This window comes from Neolamprologus multifasciatus, chromosome 10 (assembly GCF_963576455.1).
Source record: "Neolamprologus multifasciatus chromosome 10, fNeoMul1.2, whole genome shotgun sequence".
Taxonomy (NCBI): Eukaryota; Metazoa; Chordata; class Actinopteri; order Cichliformes; family Cichlidae; genus Neolamprologus; species Neolamprologus multifasciatus.
The window spans coordinates 29,075,776-29,096,848 of NC_140448.1; the positions used below are offsets into that span (position 1 = coordinate 29,075,776).

General features: G+C 38.7%; 1 protein-coding gene across 2 annotated transcripts; it reads left to right on the forward strand.

Annotated features, from left to right (window-relative positions):
• The first annotated feature begins 1,585 nt into the window (after positions 1-1,585).
• slc25a14 (solute carrier family 25 member 14) lies at positions 1,586-20,423 on the forward strand. 2 transcript variants are annotated; one of them, XM_085175158.1, is made up of 9 exons: positions 1,586-1,740; positions 2,327-2,431; positions 3,749-3,887; positions 6,932-7,026; positions 13,145-13,230; positions 13,468-13,563; positions 13,800-13,924; positions 14,011-14,224; positions 16,291-20,423. In XM_085175158.1, the coding sequence occupies exons 2-9, from the start codon at positions 2,368-2,370 to the stop codon at positions 16,330-16,332; spliced, it is 861 nt and encodes a 286-aa protein (XP_085031284.1). In that variant the 5' UTR covers positions 1,586-1,740; positions 2,327-2,367; the 3' UTR covers positions 16,333-20,423. The 2 variants fall into 2 exon arrangements, with proteins under 2 accessions (XP_085031284.1, XP_085031283.1); XM_085175157.1 differs by lacking the exon at positions 1,586-1,740 and having other exon boundaries at positions 2,248-2,431.
• The last annotated feature ends 650 nt before the right edge of the window (positions 20,424-21,073 follow it).

Genomic DNA, 21,073 nt, shown 5'->3' on the forward strand with positions numbered 1-21,073 from the left:
ACTCCTATTACATAAGTGAAACTGTAGCTCAACATTTCATCATATGAAGAATTTCAGGTGTCATATTTTGAAAGGTAATGTTATTTGTGCACAGCATTTTTATTTGTGTACCTGATGGAAGTATGTTATCATGCTGTGCAGCTACCTGATGAGCAACTCTCAGCACCAAACAGATGCTGTTTAAGGGGGGGGGGGGGGGTTACTTTTTTTTAATGCTAAAGTAATGGGAGTGAATTTATTTTTGTAACACTTGCAGGTAGTGAAGGTAGTTAGGTTGCATGGGTAAGTTTAAATTCAACGGGTCAACCATGCAAACCAACAGCCATTAGACAGTGCACAAGAGAGGTGAGGAAGAGAGCACAGGCAGAGTCGGGGAGGTGGACGTCGATGACTGTCAGGGGTGATTTTTGGCTAAAGGATAGCAAAAAGAGTGAAAAGGAAGGTTTACAAGATGGTAGTGAGGCCTACTCTGATGTACAGTTTTGAAATGGTAGCACTGCAGAGCTGAAGATTTACATCAGGAATGACAGGATTAGAAATGAGTAAATCAGAGGGACAGCTCAGACAAAGTTACAAAGAGAAGGCTGAGATGGTTTGGACATGTACAGAGGAGGGACAGTGCAAGTACTGGACAAAGGATGTTGAATATGGAGCTGCCAGGCAGGAGGGAAATAAGACTGCAGAGGAGGTCGTGAAGGCGGACGTGTAGAGGGTTGGCATCACAGACGAGGATATGGATAGGGTGAGATGGGGGCAGATGATCTGATATGTCAACCTCAAGCTGCTTCTTCTGGAGCAGCCAGAAGAAGAAGAAAACAAACACAGTTAGGTGTGAAAGAATCCAACAGGAAATCATAATAAAATAAGAAAGAAAATCTTGCATCATATGTCAAATCAATTTCATTAAGAAATTGGAAAAAAATAAAAACTTTGGTTGTTTCAAGTTGCCGATTTTATGTTTTATTGAGAATGGAGTCTCTCATCTGTTGCAAACACGCAAGAAAAAAAATGCTGAATATGTGTTGCCATACAACTGAGAGCACAAAGATAAATGAGTAAGGGTTCATTAAAGAAATATGATGATGGAAACGCTAGGGTGTGATTAAATATATCACAGTTTGAATGCTGTGGATGGATTTTAATTTAATGTGCTACCTGAAAAGATATTAGAAAACTATGTACTTTTCTTACTTTTGTATGACTGCGTGTTTCACACTGTTCAGGGGAAGACCTGTTCCACAGTACAACTCCAATAAAACAAATTCAGCTTCCCTGAAGATCTATCAGCTGTGGTGGTTAATTATATATTTGTATAGATGAGCACCCAATAAACATTTAGAAATAAGTAAACCATCAGTAGCCTAGCTAAATCACTAGTTTAAAATTGTTTATTCCATCAAACTTTATTTTAAGATCACTGTTTTCATTTTTAGCCACCTGAAATTACATTTAGCATTACTTTGTTTATTTATGTTTTATTTGTGTAAACACTGCTTTAACCGTAACGACATAAATTACATTGCTTGATTACTTTAGTTAGACAAAAGGCGTTTTATTTTGAAAGTGTTAACGGAAATCCTGTTTTTACAAATTCTGCCACACTTGGCGCTAGCGTAAATGGGAAGCTAACGAAGGTGAGAAGTTTTCCGCCGGCATTTTATTAAAGTCAATGCATAGTTATTCTCTGACACATGGGAAACCAAGCTGCATAGAAGGTCGCGGACTTTATCTACAGCACAGGTACGTTCAGTTTGACAGTAACTGGTTGCCAGTTGGTAAATTTGCTAACAGACCGGCTAGTAATTTTTTAGAAGTAGCATTTAGCCTAGCAGCAGCCATCTGTTTCGAGGCGGAACGCTGGAAGCAGGTGGGCGATCATCTCTGTAAAAAAAGAAAAGACCATTTTATAAAATGATTAAAACTGTATTATATCATCATATGATTTAGATTTCATTAATAAAATAGCTTCTTTGTCATTCTATGACGAGTAATAAAAATAAATAACTTCATTTATTTCTCTTGGCACTGTTGCTATCGGTAACGCATTCCGTGCCCGCCTCTTGCACCCCAGCCAATCAAGACGCCGAAAATGTTATTGACTTTATTATGAGCCAATAGTAGGGTCACAACAAATATGACGGCTCTCCTCACCGTGTTCGATACTGCGGGGCGTCTCTTTCCGGCGCAGTATGCTGGGATGCTGATGCTGAGGCACTTCGTTGATCTGTAGCATCCTCTTTTACTTCAATGTTTGTCGACATGTTGTATTGTCTGAGGTGGCAGCACTGCGTTGACCTCTGTCTGGGTGGTCTTCTTCTATTTTTAGCGGGGCTGCAGCAGGTGGAAGCAGCTGCCGCCGCCACGGAGATGGCCAACTTGAACTGGAAGCCGTTTATCTACGGAGGGATGGCCTCGATTGTCGCAGAATTCGGTACGTGGTGCGCCGCAATATCCACACATTGACCATCAGGTGTATTTTTGGGTTTTTTTGTATTTTTTTTTTGGGAGTCGGGGGTATATGCTTTAATGTAACACGAGTAGAGCGCGTTGTATGCAAATGGTTAACCGCCAGTATTGTAGGAAAATGCATCACTACAGATAACACTGGCTCCAAAAAGGGAAATGGTGCATGTAGCAGAGAAAATGTCAAAGCCATTTGGTGATAATTGTGTTCCCCATTCTGCAATTGCAGGTGTGTGGCATTCACAAAGTTCAGTCCAGATTGTTGAGTGCTGACAAAAGTCTGGTGTTTAGCCTCAGTTTGTGTCTCTCACACAATCATCACATTCAAAATCATATTTAGATTTTTTGCTCCATGCAAAAACCCGTTTAAATCACTCTTCATCAGCTACTCTTTGCTATTTAATCCTATTGTCTACTATTTGTATATTTTGTTCCGGTACAGTTGGTGTGGAGCATCTCCAATTTCATTGTACATGTACAGTGACAATAAAGGGCTATTCTATTTTTTTTTTTTCCCTAGAGATTATGAGGCAAAATTAAAACATTTCATCTGTTGCTCTATTTAGAGTCTTAAAGAATGAAGAAAAATACATTTTCAGTGTTTAAATACATGTTGCTTAGAATTAGGCTGTAAAACTAATAACACAAAGACATTCTAAGAGCAAGTAGCCAGTAGCAAAAGCCATGGAGGCATTCAAACTTAAATTTTAACAACACTATTCTTTCGCTTAAGTGTCTCCATACAAGTTCAGATTTACTCTCTGCTCAGTTCTGGCAGGGTTAGTCCATTTTACATGGACCTGTTTGTTTATTTTTTTGCAACTGAATGAGAAGTTCTGCAACTATAAAATACATGCTTCTCTTTTTAATATAAACAATAAGTAAATGTGTAATTCTGTTGAATAATCTGTGGTTTGAGTGCTGATTAAAGTAACTGTTAATAATAGTTTTGTCATAATCAATTTGTAATTTTGAGGCGTTCATTTCAGACTAATCTTTTTTTGTTTGTTTGTTGTTTTTTTTAAACGCCAAAAATAAACTTTTTCTGGAAGTTATGCTTCTACCACTATCTTTCCTCTTGTAGAACTCATCTATTGACTTCAGTAGAGGATTTCTCTTTTAACATGTTTGATGTTTACTGTGTATGATATGAACATAGAGCTACATAATATACATTTGTTTCTGTATTCTGAGTCTTTTTAAAATAATAAAATAAATAAAATAAAATAATAAACCACATAAAATGTGTTTTTAATCCCTATTTACCATTATTTTTCCTTCTCAGGCACATTTCCCATTGACCTTACTAAGACCAGACTACAGGTCCAAGGTCAGTCTCAGTACACAGAGGTGCGCTACAGAGGCATGTTCCATGCCCTGTTCAGGATCGGGAAGGAGGAGGGCATCCGGGCGCTCTACTCTGGGTATGGAATATTATCTTTTAGGCCACTCATTTGATCTGCATGTCATAGTTTCACTGTAGAAAGGTTTTCCGTGATGCATCTCTCTAGTTTACATGAATGCTATTGCTTGATCAAGATTAAAAATTCCTGTCTTTGCTTAATACGTTTTTGTTTTCTGACTCAGCTGAGCCTTTGTAGGCTGACTGTGCACATAAGCAGTGTTGGCAAAGAGCCTGTGTTGCTTTACCTAACGGATGTCTTAGCATTTCCTGTATTTTTTGGGCCATTTGATGTACAGAAAAGTCTTAATAAATTTAACTCTGTAGCAACAATGTTAAAAAAATCTGGTTTATATCCCTTTGGTGGAATGCCAAAAGCATTGATTGGCTCCATCATTTCTTATATGTAGGGAAGTCATTTGTATTTAATATTTTCTCTAATGTTATAAATAATTCTGCTATCTATCTGTCTACATTGCTTGTGCTGCAGAGAAGCGACTGCCCCCCTCGCCAGTGTTTTTCATTTGAGCTTTACTGAGAGCTAATACACTTTGAAATAAGACTCCGCTGTAAGTTTAAGCGGGGGTTATTTGAATAAAGATTTCCTTAGAATTTCAGTCCTACCAGCTCTTATTTCCAGGGCGTGTGCATACACTCCCAGGTAAATTATTGTTCCTAGAAGACAGGGAGATCTCATTTTCTTTTCTCTCCTTGTGCAGTCAAATAAATAGTCTTACTTGCTACTCACTTCTGATATCATATATGGGTGACGCAGGCTGCTGCTGGCTGCTCTGTTAAAGCAGTTTAGTATTCTATTTTAGCTTCATGATATTTTGTGTAAGGGGGGTAGAAGGGAGTCGGGTCACGTATGGTTAGAGTGGTCAGCAGCTTGGGTTGGTCGGGATATGAACTTCAGTAAATATGAATGCACTCCACTGGTTAAAAATAAACTCACCACTGTCAGTGTTTCTCACGTTGAAGTTTCAAAGTGTTATTGTCATATGCACAAAATATCTGCATATAACAAAATATTTCCCAACATGTTTCCCTGTACAACTAAATTTTTCCTTTGCTGTCCACAACAGATGCAAAAAATGCTCATATAAAATAGAGAAATAGAATAAGTGATCATTTAAAGGGATAATAAATGTATAAAGACAGCATATGAGAAATACAGTAAAAATATATGATATGCAAAAAAATATAACTATATGAGCTGCAAGGGGTCTGTACACAGAGCTATGCAATAAATGAATTTGAATTTCAGCCTAAACAATATTTGTGCTGCTTCTACTTTGAAATAATTTTCTCTTTTGGCCTTCAACACATCCCTTCCCTTGATTTTTACCCCTTAATAAAAATCCCTGCCATGCTGCAGTGTGTTTGGTTTAGTTTATTTAGCTTTTGTTAGGTAAGGTATAATAAAAGTTAAAGAAAGATGAAGATAAAATATTTTATTTGCCATTTGCACACATGCACGAGGTCTGGGTTCATAGGAAATCTAGTTAAACAACTCTTTTCTTATTTAATAAATCCCTTCCCTTTGAGTGATCGTGATGAAAAAAAATAGAAATTAATTAAAATTAAATCAATTAAAATTAAATAATTTTAATTAAGCCAATAATAAGCCAATAATTAAAAATTAATTGACCAAAAAACACATAATTAAGCAACCCTGTGTTCACATTTGTGACTCCTTTCTTTGCACACATTTTCTTAAATGAGTTATTGAATAACACAGTTAATAAATTCTCCAGTGGAAATATTTGTGAGGTACTTTGTGGCCAGAAATACCTGAACAATGCAATCAGCTGTCTCTCACCCTGTGGATGAACTCCAACTCCACTACCTTGGATTGGAGCTGGTGGAAGGTCAGTAATATCCTGGATTGCCAGAGTAGCTAGCTGGCGAGCTGTTAGGGAAACCACAAGGTGGGAAAATTAATAATATACTTTGGTTGGCTGCCCAAGAAAAGCCTAAAGTCCTCTGAGTTCTCTAAATTATGCCTCCTTGTCTCTTCTGTCCTCTATCCTCCTGCCAGTGACCAGGAAATCGGTCTTTTTCCACCATACTGAAAAATGTTTAAATTCTTAAAATTCATGTGGAGAGCATAGAGAACAGGCATACAAGGGAAGCTGCTAATCAGACTTTTTGCTCTTGTGTGTACGATTTCACATTTGGTCTTGTTGCACCCTTCTCAATTTAACTAAGTCCTAAATGGTACCATGTCATGAGCGCTGTGACATCTGAGATCGTAGCATACATCACTAGGTGGGCAGTAACAAACCAATTTATGATGAAGCTGCACCACATGCCCTCTTTAACTGAGGCACAGAGGCAAATATGTTGTCATTCTGTTAAATTCATATTGCCTCCACTCCTCTGCTCACATTTCTCGTGGGTGGAATAAGACACAAGTTGAGGATGTTGCAGTCTGAGAAAAGCAAAAAGTGTGGGAATCATTCGCTTCTCATTTATCAGCCACACTCATCTTCAGCCCTTTGGTACTCACCTTCTGAAGGAGAAAAGCTGGATGGGTGTTCACCATGTGGTTTTTCTTAACCGTTTGCAATCATCAGAACAAATAGTTTAGAATGTGCCACAGCAACAACTTCATGACAAGTAAAGGCTGATTATTTGAACATGATAAGACACTGTGAATACTCTTTTACATTTACTGATGTGGGGAGGGAAAAAAATTGAACATTAGTCTGGAGCCTTGATGTGCTCTACGATATGCAGTAATAAAGACTGAACACAGAGCTGCTACACTTTGTGGGCGGCTGAGCTGAATTCAGCTGAAAGCCCCGTGGGGAAAGTAATGCAATCCATTCTGAAAAAGATTAAAAACAAGCTTCTCTTTGTTTTTAGAGCATTCAGGTGTTTTCAGAGCACTTTCTAAAATCCACTTTCTGTGTAACAGACAATGGCTTGAATTTCACAATCCTTAATAAGGTCAAAATGGTATTGACTTGCATTCATAGCCACGCAAGTACGTTCTTGATATATACTCGCTTTAGGAACTGACTTGAATCAAACTTTGTTTTTTTAATCTTCTCCTCACAGAATTTCCCCGGCTCTTTTGAGACAGGCTTCTTACGGGACAATCAAGATAGGAACCTACAATTCTCTGAAGAGGCTATTTGTCAGTCAGCCAGAAGGTTGGTATCACTATTTCTAACTCTAATATCTTTTTTTGTGTCCTTTTACTAAGTTCTCCTTAAAAGGCTAATTTTACACTGTCTTTAATTCACAGGGTTTCATTAGTTAGTTACACAGAACCCAGCTGAAAACTTGATAGTATTCTCACATTTACTCTAATCAGCTAAACCAGACAACTGGCCAACCATGTAGGTGGCATGAAATTTAGAATAACAATTATTCTGTCCTCACAGGAAACTGATGCAATGTCCTTTAACATGCATTTGATTTGTAAGATTTTAGTTTGGGCTCAGCCAAAACCAGAGATTACAGTAAGCAAATGCTTTTTAAGCTATCTTGGATCTTCCATAATAAAAACAGAACGGACAGAGAGTCATTTTCTTACATTTGCATTTTAGCTGGTTAACTGATGCTGCTATTCAGAGTCATATCTTTGACCCCTTTAACATAAGAAATGGAAAAACTATGTAAAGCATTTTAGTTAATGTGTTAATATAAAGACACTGGGCTGTGCAATAAATAGAACTGTGGCTTTTTGGGAGGGGAATTAAAAAAGAAAACCCAAGCAGTTATGTGGCACTTTGGTCATCTCTTTACACCAGGGGTGGGCAACTCCAGGCCTTGAGGGCCGGTGTCCTGCAGGTTTTAGATGTGTCCTTGATCCAACACAGCTGATTCAAATGGCTAAATTGACTCCTCAACATGTCTTGTAGTTCTCCAGAGGCCTGGTAAGAACTAATCATGTGATTCAGGTGTTTTGACCCTGGGTGATATCTAAAACCTGCAGGACACCGGCCCTCGAGGCCTGGAGTTGCCCACCCCTGCTTTACACAGAGGTGCATTTGCATTGTGACGTCTGTTGTGATTTTTCTTTTTCTAAATTTCTCCAAATATCTAAACAACCTCCAAACTGTACTAATGAGAAAGTCTAAAACTACCACTGAAACAATAGAAAACTAAAACTAAACATTTTCAAATGATTAAAAACTGAACACAGACAAGTAAACTAACTGAAAATAAAGTGAAATAAAAACAAAAAGTCTAAATCTGGGACTGTTGTGGAGGCTAAAAAGCTAAACTGGGTTCTGTTTATGGTGCAGCCCTCCACAACAGTTCCCCCTTCTTATGTTACCCACCCCTGCTGTAAAGGGTTTTCTTTTTTGTTGTTGTTGTTTTTGTTTGTTTTGTTTTTTAAAGGGCCATCTTCCATTCAGCATACCCAGTAATGATGACTAAATGGATATTTCGGCTGCTCCTTTTCTACAAGGATTCACCATAACAAGTAGCTCATGGTTTGATCTGGCAGAGTTTTGAGCCTGATGCCCTTTCTGACACCCCTCCAAAGGGGATTTGTGTTTCCAACTGGAATCAAATCACCGTTGGAATACTTGAAGTAATATTGCATTGCATCTTGAGGATCAGTAAGCTTACAAAATGAACTCCAAATGGTTTAAACATACTATGTTATTGGCTTATATAGTACAGGAGAGGAAAGGGATCTGTCACAAAGGTAAAGGCCAAACATAGATGAGGTTGAAAAAGAGATGCTCCAGAAAAAACTGTTTTTAAACAGACTCCTTTTGCTTATTTTCTGCTCACGCAGGTTCTGTGCTGGATTTTATCAGCACAGTTAAAATGTAGGCAGCTCTGCATATGCACAGCAACAGGGAACCAAGTAAGGCAAGGATAATGTGTTACAACTACACTCATTAAGATGTTTGATCATTTTTCCCCAGCAACGGCATCATTATTATTGACGATTCTTCTTCTTCGTTGTCGTCTTCTTCGCTAGTATTCACTGTCTGATAATAACTAATTTAGTGGTGCGGGCATGGATGTAACAGAGGTTTGTGGCATTAGCACTAGAAGCATGGTGGAATTAGACAGGAGAAAGGGGAAAAGATTAATATTGCTGTTTATTTATTTATTTTTTAAATGGTAAAAACTCTGCTACGCAAAGCGAGCGCTTTACAAGCCTGCCATGATCTTTAAGGCGAACTTTGAAGCTCAGTTAAACAGTCCAGAGTGAATACCAATAAATGTCCTTCTCTAATGGCTCCCTGAGACACAACAGCCATTTCTTCTTTCTTGCCAAGTGTTGAGTTGATCATTAAGATATACTGACATTGAACAGGAATGGAGCATAACCAAAGCTGCAGTGCACTGATTCACCTCAATTTGACTTCTAGCCAGTATTTTTTATTATTTTTTTTATTACTATGCAAGTCATATTTCTAGAACAGCAAACCAAACAGCAGAATATCAGAGTCATTTAACATTGTAGTGTGGAATAATTAACACAAAATGCGGCTTCTAAAATGCTCTTGGCCTTCGATAAATCTGGGGCTGGTGCAGTTTCATAACTATAAAAGTCTCCATGGCAGGTGAACCAAAAATTGATTGTGCATGACCGTGCTTCTCTTGCTTTTCATTTTTTCATGCTCATTCTTTTTCTTTCTGTTTGCAATCAGTGCTAGTTTTGTGCATCAAACATGAAAAACCCTTTGCAAATCTTTTCTTCCTTGTTTGGATTGCAAAATATTGGGTGTTGTGTTGTCACTTGTTTGAGATTCAGTGGATGAAAAGAGGTTAATGATGTTTGTATGTTTGTTGGAAATGGTTGAAAGTAAAGCAGTTATATGATAATTTGCCCCTGGAAATGAATAAAATACATTCAGCTTAGCTGAGCGGATGTCCTTTATTTGTTAAAAATCTAAATCAGCCTTGATAAAGTAAACAATGTAAGGGAAAATGCAAACACACTAAGGTCCCAACATTTTACCCAGGTTAAGTTGGACATTTCTTTTTTCCAACATATTTCCTCTGAATAGAGCGACAATACAACACCTGTGTTGACCCATCTGGAAGTGAGTGACTTAACATCCCGGCAGTAATTTGCAAGCTAAACAACAGGCAAAGTGCGTCCAGGAAGGAAGGAAGGGACAGAAAGATGAGTGGGGATGGAAAAGGCAGGAAACTATGAAAGAGGCTGTTTTGATACTGACACTCTGATAAGCTTTTATCCATTTGTCACACATATATTTGATATTAAGTGTGCACAGCACAAAATTGCATAATTTGTTTTTTTTCCAGAAAAGGAAAGTGATGTTGTTTGAGACTGAGATTGGCTTTCTTTTTATATACTGTGGTATGCAAAAGTTTGGGCACCCCTGATAATTTTCATGTTTTTCCTTCATAAGTCATTGGTTGTTTGGATCAGCAATTTCATTTAAATATATCTTATAGCAGACAAACACAATGATATTTGAGAAGTGAAATGAAGTTTATAGGATTTACAGAAAGTGTGCAATAGTTACTTAAACTAAATTAGGCAGATGCATACATTTGGGAACCCTTGTTGTTTTATTGATTTGAATACCTTTAGCACTAATTATTGAAACATAAAATTTGTTTGGTAAGCTCATTGACCCTTGACCTATATACACAGGTAAATCCAGTCACGAGAAAGGGTATTTAGGGTGGCCAATTGCAAGTTTTTCTCCTCTTTGCATCTTCTCTTGAGAGTGGCTACATGGGAGCCTTAAAACAACTCTCAAAGAGATTGTTCAACATCATGGTTTAGGGGAAGTATACAAAAAACTATCTCGGAGATTTCAGCTGTCAGTTTTCACTGTGAGGAACATAGTGAAGAAATGGAAGACCACATGGACAATTGTAATTAAGGCTGGAAGTGACAGGTCAAGGAAAATCTTAGATAAGCAGAGGGAAAGGATGGTGAGAACGGTCAATCCACACACCAGCTCCAAAGACCTACAACATCATCTTCCTGCAGATGGTGTCACTGTCCATCGTTCAACTATTCAGCGCACTTTGCACAAGGAGATGCTGTATGGGAGACTAATGCAGGAGGAGCAAGTACAATGTTCTGGAATGGCCATCTCCGTCCCCAGACCTGAATATTATTGAAAATCTATGGTGTGACTTAAAGCGGGCTGTCCATGCTCTGAAACCATCAAACCTGACTGAACTGGAGATGTTTTGTAAAGACAAAAGGTCCAAAATACCTTCAACCAGAATCCAGACTCTCATTGGAAGCTATAAGAAGTGCTTGGAGGTGTTATTTTTGTAAAAGGAGGATCTACTAAATATTGATGTAATTTTTCTGTTGGGGTGTCCAAATTTATGCACCTGCCTAATTTAGTTTAACTGTCATCCAAAGACATAAGTGGGAGGGGGGGAGGCACCATCCCAGCCACCTTGGCGATAGTTGTTGTAGTTTGATGCTAAATAATTTTTAAAGTCAGTATAAAATATAATAAAATTGAATTTAGATAGCATTTGTCAGCACACGTGCCAGCTTGTACTTGCACTGACCTTATTTGAGACCACAAATCACAGGGAAATGTGTACATTTATGTCCTTAACAAGCAACACAGCGATTACATTGTTGTTGAAATGTCAGATTTCTATTCCTTGATCCAGTGTAGACACCACTTTGGTGTACTACAAATGAGATCAACCATCTGAGTGTTTTTAAGCCACTATGCACAATGTAGATTATAGAAAATATGAGAAAATTAGATAAGCCAAACAATGGTTACGCCTTTGATTTTCTCCCTCTCTCTTCTCTTAAAACTGACTGTGAAGTACTGTGTGCTTGATAAGAGCTCTGAATAGGAATCTGTAATTTCAACTTGGTGCCTTTTAGCATATTTTTAACCTTTCCACCTTCCAGAAATAGCTATCCTAATTTTGTAGCTTTTACTCAAAACAAAGAGAACTTCATTTCAGAAAGGCTCTAGGTAAGAGACAGGCTAACAGCTAATGTTTCTTTTTGAGGCTAATAATGATTTCTGTGGAGTTCAAATAATTCCAGTGTATCATTTGCTACTGTTGATGCACAATATTCTGTAGTATGCATTTAAAGAGAAAAATAGTCAGAGGTTGGGTAGGTTATCACCTACTAGCAAAATATTTTACAAGTTAGTTAGCAACTTGCCATTAAGGTGTCACTTGACTATGCATTGTCTGCTTGCCTACTCCATTCTGCTTACATGTTGTTGTTTTCAGGCCTTTTTTTAATTTAAATTTATTTTTGGCAACTTTGGGTTTAGTTTTTTTTAGCGCATGCTTTAATGGCTAGTACTGTTGGACTGCAAGCAAACTCTCATATCTGTCTAGAAACAGCTGTAAACGCTGAACTGCGATAATACCATTTATACATTTTCATGAGGATTATTTTCAGCATTATAAGAAATGTAAAAAAAAAAAAGTGTGAACAACAACATCAACAGGGGTTAGGAAGCGCATCTGTAACCGGAAGGTCGCCGGTTCGATCCCCGGGCTCTCTGTCCTGGTCGTTGTGTCCTTGGGCAAGACACTTTACCCTACTGCCTACTGGTGTTGGCCAGAGGGGCCGATATGGCAGCTGTGGCTACAACTGTAGCTTGCCTCCACCAGTGTGTGAATGTGAGAGTGAATGAATAGTGGAATTGTAAAGCGCTTTGAGTGCCTTGAAAAGCGCTATATAAATCCAATCCATTATTATTATTATTATTATTATTATTATTATTATTGATTTGTCATTTTTTAAGGATGTAAGATATTTAAAAGGGTTGATTCTTTGATATGTCGATTTTTCTCATTGTGATCAGATGTTGATGTGAGATGTTGAAAGTACAAGGTGCAAAAACAAGTGAACTTTTCTTCCTCAACAGATGTTTCAAAACAGGCCCTAAAATAATGCCAATATGTTTTTTTTAATGTCACAAAAAGTCAACACTTTAAGTTAGTTTGCATTAAAAAAAATTGTATTTATATTTTAAACTGTATACACTATACAGTAACTGGATCCTTGCAAAATTAACACTTTGTTCTGTAATCTACAGACATTAAGAAGAAATAATAATAATTGAACTGAGTTGTCTCGGTTGCTGTTCTAAATAATTACACTGATGTTTAGACCCAGAGAAGATGCAATAGTGTACCAAAACTGATACACAAAGCAAGAATTAAGTGTTCATAAAATTTACCTTATCTCTAGAAATAACCCTTTAGACATCAATTCATAGTTAATTATAGGATGATCTTAATAATTGTTAGTTTGTCGGTTGGTTTTGGCTCTGTCTTGACTCAATTTGTGTCATTTTGTGACAGATGAGACGATGGTCATCAACGTCTTCTGCGGTGTCGTGTCTGGAGTCCTGTCGTCCTCTTTGGCCAACCCTACAGATGTTCTCAAGGTGACTGCTAATGTTGGCAGTAAGCCATAGGATATTGGAATGTGTGTGCTGTCAATATCAAAGCACTGCTTTATTATTTATTAAACAGCAGTTGTGACACTGATATGATGAGAAATACTCACTCATGTGCTCAGAAACAGAATACTAGTAACTTTATAGTTGATCCTTTTTCTTTTTTTTAAACCTAATCCATGAGCCAAAAGTTTAGCAACTGTTTTGTGTTTCTGTTTGTTTTAGATCAGAATGCAGGCACAGGGCAGCCTGCTCCAAGGCAGCATGATGTCCAACTTCATCAACATCTACCAGACAGAGGGCACCAGAGGGCTGTGGAGAGTGAGTGCTGCATTTCGCTGTATAGCTAGGTCAAGGTGTTTTTGACCATAAAAGTTACAGTAAGGTCTGGTCTAGTTAATCTGGTCCAATCTATCCACAGTTTAGCACAAAGCCTAAAAGCAACTTTTCTATGCCCTCAAGGAAAATAGGCACCCATCTTGCTTCATTCTGTTCACTGAGCTGCACTGTAAGTGTGTCACAGTCTGATTCATTTTCTCCACCCTTCACTTCTTCAGGGTGTCATCCCCACAGCACAGCGAGCAGCTATTGTTGTCGGAGTGGAACTTCCTGTCTATGACATAACAAAGAAGCACCTCCTTCGTTCCGGCCTCATGGGAGACACTATTTTAGCACATTTCATGTAAGTTTAAACTATTCTTAAAGTCTGTCTTTAGCTGTGCAGTAGCAACAGCTGTAGTTAATCTGCATTCTGTGTTTTTTCTGCAGTTCAAGTTTTGCATGTGGCTTGGCGGGGGCACTGGCCTCCAATCCTGTAGATGTGGTCAGAACTCGAATGATGAACCAGCGAGTTTTGTCTGGAAACCCCATTTACAAAGGAACATTGGATGGACTGATGCAGACGTGGAGGAATGAAGGCTTCTTTGCTCTCTACAAGGGATTTTGGCCTAACTGGCTACGACTGGGACCTTGGAACATCATTGTATCCTTTACAGAAAACAAAACTTGAACTTGGATCATTTCTAGCTCTTAGAAAAAGAATTAATTCCATAAAAGACCTGGAATAGGGTCAGAAATAGTAAATCTAGATATATAATATGGAAAAAAAACTGCTAGTACTTTGAAATTTTGCATTTGGCGATCCCTATTAGACTCGGGCTATATCATGGTGTTATGGTATACCAGGGTAGTTATAAATCCCAGTGGACATGACTTCCAGTTTTTAGGCCTGCGACTTCCATCCATCCATTTTCTTCTGCTTATCCGAGGCCGGGTCGCGAGGGCAGCACCCCAAGCAGAGAAGCCCAGACCTCCCTCTCCCCAGCCACCTCCTCCAGCTTATCTGGGGGAACACCAAGGCGTTCCCAGGCCAGCTGAGAGATATAATCTCTCCAGCGTGTCCTGGGTCTGCCCCGGAGCCTCTTCCCGGTGGGACATGCCTGGAAAACCTCGCCCAGGAGGCAAACCACCTCAACTGGCTCCTTTCGATGTGGAGGAGCAGCGGCTCTACTCTGAGCCCCTCCCAAATGGCCGAACTTATCACCCTATCTCTAAAGGAGAGGCCAGCCACCGTTCGGAGGAAGCCCATTTCCGCTGCTTGTGTTCGCGATCTCGTTCTTTGGGTCACTACCCACAGCTCATGACCATAGGTGAGGGGAGGGGCGTAGATCGACCGGTAAATTGAGAGCTTTGCTTTTACACTCAGCTCTCTCTTCACCACAACAGACCGGTACAGCGTCCGCATCATTGCAACCGCTGCACCAATCCGTCTGTCGATCTCCCGCTCCCTTCTTCCGTCACTCGTGAACAAGACCCCTCCAGGTCAGGGACGAGACCCTGACCCGGAGTGGGCACTCCACCCTTTTCCGGCTGAGGACCATGGCCTCAGATTTGGAGGTGCTGATTCTCACTCCCACCACTTCACACTTGGCTGCAAACCGTTCCAAGGCGAGCTGGATGCCATCACCTGATGAAGCCAACAGAACCACATCATCTGCGAAAAGCAGAGATGAAATCCTGAGGCCACTGAAGTGAAAGCCCTCCGCCACTTGGCTACACCTAGAAATTCTGTCCATACAAAATTATGAACAGAATCGGTGACAAAGGGCACCCCTGGCGGAGCCCATCACCCACCAGGAACGAGTCCGACTTATTGCCGGCTGTGCGGACCAAGCTCTTGCAACGGTCGTATAAGGACTGAATGGCCCGTAGCAATGGGCCAGACACCCCATACTGCCAGAGCACCCTCCACAGGACCCCCCCGAGGGACACGGTCGAATGCCTTCTCCAAGTCCACAAAACACATGTAGACTGGTTGGGCAAACTCCCATGCACCCTCGAGTATCCTCGAGAGGATAAAGAGCTGGTCCAGTGTTCCACGACCAGGACGAAAACCGCATTGTTCCTCCTGTATTCGAGGTTCGAATGTATAGAAAGCTCATTTTGTCCTCAACTTAATTAATTTCACTGCCTCCATGTCACATAAATACCTATGAGTTCTCCTCTCCTCCACCTTTGCATTCCATTACTCCATTAACCAAAAGATGATGTCCATCTCAGCCACTGTGTTCAAAACCAGTGCCCACTCGTATTTTTATTGGATTCATTTTATGCATTTATGAGAATGCATCAATTTCTTAGAGAACATAATTACACACTAATCAGTTTATATTTATGAGTGAAGTATGCTTTGTTTTTGTTTGTTTTATGTTGCTAAATAACTTCTTCTTCTTCTTCTTCTTTTTTTAACGGCTGGCCACTGGCTACTTTTAAAGAAAGTCTGGCTCCTTGAAAGAAAAATATAAAGAAATTAAAGGAGGCTTAAGACTTTTGCACAGTACAAATTAAATTGACTTGTATGGCAATCAAGTAATGGACTTGGTGAGTTTGTTCAGCCTACCCCATGAACCATCGTAGTGCTGGCAATGATGCTCTCTGTCAGTGTTTTCATTGGTGCAATTTGAATACCAACTTTTTTTGCAAGGTAAATGCATTGAAGTATTTGTATCTGCCAATCCAGTGTCTGTGTTTCCTTAACATACTTCTCAGTTCTTCATCACCTTTGAGCAGCTGAAGAAGCTCCCGTTTTAACAAGAGCCGGTAGTGCGACTGTGTGGGTCGGTTGGACTGTGTTAGAGATAAGTGGGGCATGAGCATGGCACCAGGCGATTTGGCAAATCTATATTTACACTCCCTTTGAACGAAAACCAGTTTCATTTCAAGTTTGTTTTTGTTTTTTTGTTTGTTTTATTTATTGTTACTGATTCTGTTTTAAAGACTGTTGTGGTTAATGATTTCGCTCACCATTTCACACTCCTCAGGCAGCTAAATGCGTAGTTCTAGCAAAAGAGGGAAAGCTTAGAGGACAATGTGTTTTGTTTTGTTTTTCTCAGCTGATGAGAAACCGATTAGTGTGTATTGCATGACTGGATTTTTAAACGTGGGCTTTCCGAGGACAGAGTGCACATTTCTAATTATTTGCTCAGGATTCTTAGACACAGCTGATGCACGTACGGAGGAAAAAGGGTGTTAGATTTTAAAAAGAATGTGTAGAAAGCTTTGTTTTAGGGGAAAGATGGCGCATGAAATTTGCTCAGAAAATCTCATTTTAACTGCTGAACAGAGGAATGGCGTGAATGAGTGGTACACGTGACAAAGTGACTCTTACTGGTAGTCACAGTAATAAGAGAGATGACGGTGCAACAGAGTTGATACTGTTACAGAGAGATGATGGCTCTTCCAGTGAGCTGTCTCTGTGGAGTTTGGTGGAAAGTAACCCAACACATTGACTTTTTTTTGTTCATCTAAAGGTTTTTGTTATTCATTTGTTCTGTTCTGTTGTTTTACAGTCAGAAATCTGAACCCTCTGAGCCTGTGACGAGTAAATAGCACATCAGCTCTTATTAGGAAGTACTTGATTCAAAGCAGCAGCCAATCCTTAACAAAAAGGTTTGTTTTGTTTATTTTTTCAGTTCTGTTCACATCCATCTGAATCAGTATTAGGATGTAGTCAGTGGTGAGCAGAGTTTGCTGCCACACAAACAAGAGAACAATCAGTACATAGTGTAAATGTATGTACAGACACATTCACACTCAGAGGTGGATGTATTTTACCCGAGGCATGTTCCTGTACATACAAGGCCTTATCTTTCCTCTTTTAACCTCAGTTCCTGTGCCAAATTGCGTCCAGTCCCGAACTTGCACTTGGTCTTTGTAATAAGTCACTGTAGTTGATGTAGATTACTCGGTGACATGTGCACATTTGTAAATCACATTCTCTGAACTCCACCCATGTAAAACAGACTAGTCATATTTACATTTATTTTTAACTGCTTGTTTAAATTTTATTTAAAATAACCATTTTTTTCCCTCATTTTGTGTCTGGGTGCTGGTCAAATTCAGTTTTTTTGCTTAATTTATCAAAATCCTTTAGCAGCACTGTTGTAGGCAGCCGTGCTCTTTAAGTTATATTTGACTAATATTTCATAAACCAGCACCACGTTGGTCACACTCATCCACATAGCTGTGCCATCTTTCTCTCAAATGCTAAAAAAAACCTGATTGGATTTTGTGAATCTGTTTCTTCTTCTAATTGCATCACCCTGTCTCCTCTGGTTTTGATTAAAAGACGCACACGGTGTCCACTGGTACTGAATCGCTGCAGCTGCAGAAATGTTGGTTTTTTTTTTTGTTTTGTTTTTTTAGGCTGCATTTGCACTACGTACAGTAGTCCTCCTTACCTGCCCTTTAATTACATGTGCTTAATAATCTGGCCCTGAGAGCGCTTTAGTTTGTCTCAGCATCTCAACTCTTCTCTATCATGGTTGCTTGTCTCTTTCAAACACCTTTGGGCAGCACTCTTCCATAGGAGCATTAGGATCATAATTTTATGCATCTTGTAGTTTAATTGGAGCAATTAGTTAACTGCGTAACACAATTTTCATAAAGGCAGCTGTTTAAGTGCCCTGCTTAAGCCTGGGCCTCTGTGTACTCTAATGATGCTAATCAAACAAACGGGGCACATGGTACCCACCCAGTTCTCCTTAATTGAGCCTGACTTTAGAATCCTAAGTAAAACAGACAGTCTTCCAGTGTAAATGCTGTCCTGTGCACTTTTTTTAAAGTGACTAATAGTGAATGAAGTTTTCCGAGGAGCAGTTGGTAGGTTTTACCTGTCCTCAAACTGCTGTAGCGTTTAATTTCTTTTTCAGTTTGTGCTCCAGAGTTTGTAGTGAGCCGTTTCACTTTGCGTTTTTGTACGTCTGTGTGACGTGCTGCTTTCAGAGGTCACTTTAAAATAGGTTTTCCTGGAGTCCTGGGAGCGTTGTGCTGTTACAGCCTTACATTGTACATCAGTCACCTGTTAGAGATGATATTCTGTAATTATATTCTTCCAGTCCTGTTCTGACAGCTCATCACTGCACTGAGTGTACTGATTTTTGCACTTCAGTTTTATTTATTGTCTGCACACTGGTAATCTGAGTACAAGGTTTAATCCACGGAGTGGGTTAAAGACTCAGGTGGAGATGCAGCTCCACAGGGATGTTTTTCATAACATGGGTACATCTGAAAACAAAGATTTAGCTTCAGTCCACACTGAAGTAACGATACTGCAGTGTGTTTAATAATTTCTTTTATTAAAAAATATCAGCAGGGAATTCTAGGCAGAAGTGCAGACCTGATTTCAAACTTGGGTTTTTGTTTTGTTTTTTTAAATTAAATTGTTTTGTTTCCTCCTCAATAACTTCCATTAATATACTGAAGTACTATAAACATATGCTACAGTATATGTTTATAATGCTTTTCTTGGATGGAAACCTTTGATGTGCAAACAGCATTTTCAGATGTACCCATGTAAATGTGGATAATATTGAACATTTAGTTAATATACAATTGTCTTCGATTCATTCAACATGATACATGTAAACTAATATTTTTTTTAAAATGATGAAATTACTGGAAAACCAAATTGTCATTTGGACTGAAGAACTTTAAGTTTAATTCTCTTTGGACAAACTTTTTCAAGCTGTTCACTTGGGTAAAGGGTGGTACACAAAAATATTATAATTACTTATTAAATCTGAGTATAACGGCTACTTTTTGCACATTGTTGTGAATGTAAATGTGATTGTGATACTCAGACAGGTAAATGATGAGGCTTTCTGTCGTGTACTTATTTATGAACAGAGCTGAACTGAACAACAGTTGAAGGTCGGCTCATTTAAATTTACAGAACACGTCTTCATCTCACTCCTTCTAATGTTCTGTAAAACCAGGAGTGCTGACTGACATTCGCTCTCATATTTCATGTTTCCACGAATGTATGTCACAGTGGGGTAATTCACTTTCTGCTCAACCTGTTTTTCTGCTTTCCAGTTTCCCCTGTGATATGTCTACAGTTCAGATGATGAATGCTCATAATAAACATCAGCAACATAGAAATACTCCCTGTAATCCGAAACCCCAGGCTTCAGATTTCTCTAAACAGCAAGTTTCACGTCTTTTTGTTTGTTTTTTAATTTTTTTTTGTCTTTTATTTTTGTCTTTTTTTTGGGGGGGAGGAGGGGCTCCTCAAATTTAAATGAATGATGTCAATCAGGGTGGATACCCCAAATATGGTCATCTTAGGTACAGGGCTCTGGCTGTGACCACAGAGACCCCACCCACATGCTGTGTGTGTGAGGGACAGCCAATTTAGAGGGTTTGATTCAGACACAGGATGAATTGAGGGGCTGAGCAAATGTCGAGTCTAAGATAAATGGGATCATTTAAATTGTGAACTGTGTAAATCCACTCTAGTACAGTCCAACGGTAAAACCACGGAGCTGGAAATTCACTGTAATGTTCTGTGAACTGTTCAGCTTTTAAATGTCCAAAGGTTTCTCTTCTTTTCTGATTGTCAAATATTTAGAATCATGATTGTACAGGATCATTTTATGTTTGAAGATGACATTTCATTTTTTTTTTTTTGGCTGATCTTATGTGACAATCTGTAGATTTGTCTATTTATTCGACTCTCTTCAGTTAACCTGAAGTCAAAACATGTTTATTTTATTTGTTTGGGTGATTTTATGTAAACTGTTCAGGTGCTATGTGTCGAGCACATTATTTCACATTTTCGGGCCTAGTAATTTTTCCCACCGGTGTGTGCCATGTTATTATTTATTTTTACTCTTATTAACCCTCTGGATTCCATAAAAATCACTACCCTCTCAGCTTGTTTGTGGCCAAAAATGGCCACCCCTTGTTTACGTTTACAAAATGCTATAAAATTCATATATATTAAGAAAAATTCCCAATTTTTTTTACATGATTTTTTAGATTAGTACCAGTGCTGTTCATGAAAATCAAAATTTCATTCAAATTCATAATTTTAACCCTTTAAATACCAGTTAGATCACATAATCCTAGGAACTCATAAATGGAAAAAATCACAAAACCCCAATTTTTTTCCAAATAAAACATGCCATCTGATTTACTTTCTAACCATGATGGAGGTTAGATGTATAACAATAATTAAAAGTATCAATGACTTTTATACATCTTTGTTTTTTTGTGCAGTGACAGAAAAACATAAAAACTTCCTCTCAGCTTGTTTGTGGCCAAAAATGGCCACCCCTTGTTTACGTTTACAAAATGCTATAAAATTCATATATATTAAGAAAAATTCCCACTTTTTTTTACATGATTTTTTAGATTAGTACCAGTGCTGTTCATGAAAATCAAAATTTCATTCAAATTCATAATTTTAACCCTTTAAATACCAGTTAGATCACATAATCCTAGGAACTCATAAATGGAAAAAATCACAAAACCCCAATTTTTTTCCAAA

Coding starts and splice junctions, on each gene's coding strand:
- slc25a14 (XM_085175157.1), top strand. CDS start 2,248: ATGTTTGTCGACATGTTGTATTGTCTGAGGTGGCAGCACTGCGTTGAC. Junction 13,564..13,799: donor GCACCAGAGGGCTGTGGAGA/GTGAGTGCTGCA, acceptor TCACTTCTTCAG/GGTGTCATCCCCACAGCACA. Junction 14,225..16,290: donor TGGGACCTTGGAACATCATT/GTATCCTTTACA, acceptor CATACTTCTCAG/TTCTTCATCACCTTTGAGCA.